This window comes from Clytia hemisphaerica, unplaced genomic scaffold (genome assembly GCF_902728285.1).
Source record: "Clytia hemisphaerica strain Z4C2 unplaced genomic scaffold, Clytia hemisphaerica genome assembly, whole genome shotgun sequence".
NCBI classification, from domain to species: Eukaryota; Metazoa; Cnidaria; class Hydrozoa; order Leptothecata; family Clytiidae; genus Clytia; species Clytia hemisphaerica.
This window is the reverse complement of record NW_027103704.1, coordinates 131563-137190: the sequence shown is the minus strand read 5'-3', so window position 1 is coordinate 137190 and position 5628 is coordinate 131563. Positions and strand designations below refer to the sequence as shown.

The following is a 5628-nucleotide window of genomic DNA, read 5'->3' as shown; positions in this document are numbered from 1 at the left end:
AACGGTATTTTAAAATCAGACGGTGACGGTATTTAGGTACATTTTTGCCCTGTCCAAGCCGGCGTGACGGTGTTATTATTTTTTCAATTTTCGGGATTCCGGGATTCAGCAAAAACTTTGACGGGAAAACGGTAGTTCGAACCCCTACAAACCCCCCCCCCCTTTGGGGCTCATTAAACAAGTGCATATTACGATGTTATTGAAAAAATTTCATTTCAATCAGTTAATTCAGGAGCAAGAAAGGCAAGCGAAGGAGGCTGAAGAATTCAAGTAAAAGGTCGCGGAAGTTTGTGAATCCGAGATTGGAAAACTTGAGCAACAGACGTTCATGAAAGATACTTCTGTTGACTCACTGGTCACATTTAATGATTTTGCCTTTTATAAAGAAGTAGAAAGAATTTGCCCAGTTTTAACGCATGCCATAAATGGAGCAATTAAAGGCGTTAATGCTCCATACAAGTAAACCTTTTACCTTTTATATTATTTCAAATGTTAATCTGATTGTTGATAGGAGAGAATAGAGATAACAATACGATTGTATGATCACGATGAAATAAAGTTTCTATGTCTCTAACAGTTTTATTTCAGAAGAATTGAATTAAATACTTTTGAATTATTTCATATCTTTGGAATTCTTCATTTGATTTTTCAGACATGTTGGAGCTCGGACATTATGTGTGGGATTGCTTTTTAAGGCAAGATTCTTCGATTCTCGAGCGAACGTGATATGCCATCGCAATGATCAGCTCTTTTTTGCATCTGGCATCAAGAGAAAATGCTTTAAGTGGTTCAACAGGCTATGCATGACAAACTCTTACAGAACTGCCTTGAAAAAGAATAAGGAGCTCGCGGTTGGTTTCGACGATGAAGTGAAGGAATGGAAAATGACCTTGGAAACGATCCCTGAAGAGGAACCGGCGACCGTCGAATACACAGTAAGACTTTCTGTTAATGCCAATTAATTTCTAAATTCAGAAACTCTTATTTGGGTGGTAGTTTGCGATATTGGGTAAAATTCTATTAAGGATAAGCCAATTCGACTGCTATAATTTTTTATTCATTCATAATCCAATGAAAACTAAATTAAAATCCTATTTAGGATACCGGTGATAATCTGGATATCAAGGTCGAGGCAAGACACCAAGGAAATGATCAAACAAATGAAGATCATCACTGGTTCCATCATATCGCTATTAAAGACCGAATTCTTTCTTCACAGGGTATGTATCGCTGACTATTTTAAAATATGAAAATTAGTACGTTTGGGATTTTAATAGATCAGATTTTTTAAATAATCTTAATGGATTATTTCTTAATATTTTTGTTTAAGATCCGCGACCGGAGGAATTTTACACTCAATTTGGCGTACTACCAAACACAGAAACTTGTCAGCGAGTCAAAGAAGAGTTCGTTTTCCTCGTGGCGAAGTCAATTGTTTCGTATTTGCCTGCTTTTGATCCATTAAAAAAACACATTTCACGCCATATAGACCATCCGTTCGTTAAGGAGATGTCTCAAAAATCAACTGTCATCCCTCTCGGACTTATCTTTGAAAATGAAAATACATCATCTGGTATCGCTAGAATTTTGAGAGAAATTCAAGAAAAATATGTTCCCATGATTGTGAATGATGACAAAAGACAGGTATGTGGTTTTCATTCCTTGCATTTAGGGATTTCGAGTTACTTACATAACTAACCGTCGTAAAACTGTTTAGAACTGTCCTCATATGAGCTGTAGTCGAGATAATTTTCAGTATGTATAGAAAATTGCCTTTGAAGTTAGCCAAAATGCACCATGGCGATAACAAAAACTTCTTAATATTTTCTCTTGACTTTAGATCTTGAGAGCCATAAGATTCGAGGGAGATTATCTAACTTACAAACGGGCTATCAACTTCATTCGCGCTGTGCTAGATGGTCTTACTGATATCGAGAGACTTGAAGGTATCGAGCCTCAATTTGCAGATTGGCATCTCAGGAAAACCCTCTATGAGGTAAGAAGATTTTTTACTATTCAGAAAAACTGTTATTTTTTTGAGGGATAGAGGTTATCTATAAAATCAATGAAAACTTTTAAATGGAAAAGTTTCAATGCTTATTCTTGAACTTAAATGTTACACAGTGTATCCGTAAAAAAGTTTACTAAAATTCATATTAAATAAAATTCTCAAAACTGCCTCATGGTATTTTACTTAATTACCACAGCACAGAAATTCGAAATACCTCATTAAAAAAGATATATATATAAATTTTTTACACTTTTTTCCGGACACAATGTAGGTCAAGGACAAGCTATTTAGAGTTAGAAACTCTGGAAAAGAGCACGGGACTGTGACGTGGGCGATGAACGTGATGAAGACTTCAAACGCCAAAAAAGGGCCACAAAAGGCAATGAACGCTTACACAGAGTACACCGATAAAGAGCTTGATGGTCAAATTGCAGCAATAACGATGAGTTATTTAAACATGAAAAATTTTGAAGGTATTATACTTTCTTTGTAAGAACTTAAAAGATTTTTATTTTGCCTTCTGGAATCGCTAACGGTTGATTTATCCTAAAGTGTTATATATAAAAAAATTATGTTGTTCGAATAAAGATAACAATTTTCTTTCTAGATGACCCGATACCAGATGAAATAAAAAATGGAAAACCAGAAATGATACAAGAATACGTACAGAAAATTGCGCGATACATTGTCGAAAAGTAAGGATAGAGAATTATCATCATCTGAAAGCTCCTAGTACTGTACTAATCGAAATTCTATTCTTATTCACCTGTTTTATGTCCATTATAAAGCATGCGTATTTTATCGTGATATTTTTTCGTCGTTTCTCTTCTCGAATTAAGAAATCTGGTTTTTATTAAAATCTGTAGCAAAATGGGATTTATTCGGAAAAGTGAGCTTATGATAAGTATAAATCTAAACCTATGAAAAATTATGGCTAAGCATAACTAAAACAAACTCTAAATGCTTAGAAAAAGGTGTATCCATTTTGGACTCGGATTTGAAGCTCTGCTGAAATATATGTATAATCAACACGCTTTTTTTCTTTAAGCTTCACCGTTATATATCAAACCGAAAAAGAAAAAGAACGACCTTCAACTGACCCAGAAAAACCAAAAGCACGTTTTTTCTTTTGCGTTAAATGCAATCATCAACCCTTCCAAATTGAACAAGAGCGAAATCTTCACGAACAAATGATACATTCTTTTTATCGGTGAGTCTCATAGAACTTTATCTGTGTCAGTTAGATTTTTTTTTCTGCAGCCTCTGTTCAATAGATAACAATGATAATTATATTGTTTGATTTGATCACTAAAAACTTTTCTCATAATATAAAAATCTTCTACAGCTATTGTAACCCCTCTTCGATTGTACAAGATCAAACTTAGAAAAAATAATCAAAAAAAGTTTGATAATTTTCATTTCTTTGTTCAGGGATTCTAATGTGGAAGATAATTCAAACCAGGACTACGTGATGAATTACCAAGAAGCATTACTAACCATGAATTTATTGCTCAGAAACATTCACGATGCAATTAGAGAAGGAGACGGAGAGCGATTAATGAATTCGTACAAAATAGTCCTTCTTTACTTCAAGGCGACAAGACATCATAAATATGGACTCGCAATATTGAATTTACTTACAACCATAGAAAACAAGCCTGAAAAGGCATTCAAGTTAATTTGGGGCAGATTTGTTAATACCCATGGTTTTCGTGGTCGAAACATATCACGCGACTTACATCTTGAGCATCTGAACAGATTTTTGAAAGGACTTTTAAAACCTTTACATAGCAGTTTAAACAAAGAAAATGCTAAGAGAATAGCCTTTTCAATTAAAAATCTACAAAAAATAGTCAAAAATTTCGAGGACACATTGCAAATTAAAGAAATACGAGGATCTAAAAGAGCAAAAGCTTCAGCTAAAGACATCAAGAAACTTTCACTCGCATATGTTGCCGATGCCACATTCGAGAGAAAAGCTGGCAGAGAATACGAATCATTTGGTAAATTCAACAAGCGAATTATGTCTTGTTTAAATGATAATTTTATGACATGGGTTTCGAGAAAACGTCGCGAATTGAAGGAAAACATTTATGTATTTGACGACGAGGAAGAGGAGGAAATCGACGAGGAAACTGACGTTGAGAGTGAAGAATCGGACTCTGAAAGTGACGATTCTGACTCTGATAGTGATGAACTCGAAACCGATACAACTGCTACAAGAGAACGTCTCCTTTCATTAGTCAATAATTTACAAGAACAAATTAATAAACTAAAGAAAACTTAGGACCTTTCAAATTACCTCAAGACCAATCTTAACATTTTAGAATTATTTTAATACGATAAAGCATTTGAAGGCAGAACGGCTGAAATCCAAGATTGGTCCACAGCAGTTTGAAAAATTATGAAATATTTTGTGTAAATAATTTTCTAAATTTTTTTTTGAAAATTTTCTTAATCAAATCGAGCTTATTTCTTGTTTCAAATAAAAAATTCTTTGTTTGAAATACTTTATACAAAATGAAAAAATAAATAAAAAAATGTAAAAAATCTAAAATTTCACTCATCATCACTATCAGTAAATATCAAAGATGCCAGAGAATCATTATCCGAAAAGAAATTTTTATCCAAAACCATACTTTCAATAGGTGTGTCTTCAGCAATTTCCATATCATTAAATACCATATTTAGAATCTGTAATATTTTGTTTGCTGTTTTGTTCTCTACAATACCAATTTTGACCAGAAACGCTTTTGAGTTGATTTTTTCAATATTAGCAACAATCCTATCGATCTTTTCGTAAGTTAAACCAGTTGCAATGCTTGGGGGGGGGACACACAACCTACAACCATATCTTTAATTATTTGTCTTTGTTCATCTGAGCAATATCTAACATTGGAACCATGCATGATTTTTCGAGCTTCTCTCTCCTGTTAAGAAAATAAAATCATTACAAAAGATGTACTTAAATGGGATTGAATTTTGCAGGCATTGAATTTGGGTGCCATGAGTAAAAGATTAAAAAAAAAACACACAAAACTTTTCCCAAAAACTCATTGAAAGACTAAGGACTAAGCACTAAGGAAGTATCATTAATGCATAAATTTGAGCAGATTATGCCAGGGTAGTAGTAGTAGCAGTAGTAGTAAAAGTTTTTCAAAAATTTACACATAGATACCACCTATTTTATTATTTTACTACCCTGGGTAGTAAAAATTTGTTTACATTTTTTGTCACACCACCACGGTATAGTCAACCTCATTATGTCTGAGATTTTACTACTGACCCCCCCCCCCCTGATACCACAAAATTTTACCCTACAAAATTTTACCAAAGTTTATATTTTACATTATGGCCTATCAGTTACTATCACATAAAGAAAACCTGTAATTAACAGTTAATTTTTTGAAGACTTCTTCAAGTAACACTTTCAAAGACAGAAGTACTGTTAATGGAGAGTGCCCGGATCAATTCTTTTGCAAGAATAAAATTTTAATTTCTACAAAATTTATACTCAAAAATAAAACACCTCAAATATTTGTATCGGACAATCACCACAGACGCATGTAATAGAACATATTGTGCAGCAATTATGTTTTGGTTCCGGTGATTGAATT

General features: G+C 33.4%; 1 protein-coding gene across 1 annotated transcript; it reads left to right on the top strand.

Moving 5' to 3' along the window:
• Window positions 1-285: 285 nt before the first annotated feature.
• Window positions 286-4335, top strand: LOC136804116 (uncharacterized). The gene is made up of 9 exons (XM_067060861.1): window positions 286-459; window positions 653-935; window positions 1100-1220; window positions 1331-1644; window positions 1841-1996; window positions 2283-2484; window positions 2619-2706; window positions 3060-3221; window positions 3443-4335. Exons 1-9 carry the CDS (start codon window positions 329-331, stop codon window positions 4296-4298), a joined length of 2313 nt encoding a protein of 770 aa, XP_066916962.1. The 5' UTR covers window positions 286-328; the 3' UTR covers window positions 4299-4335.
• Window positions 4336-5628: the final 1293 nt, after the last annotated feature.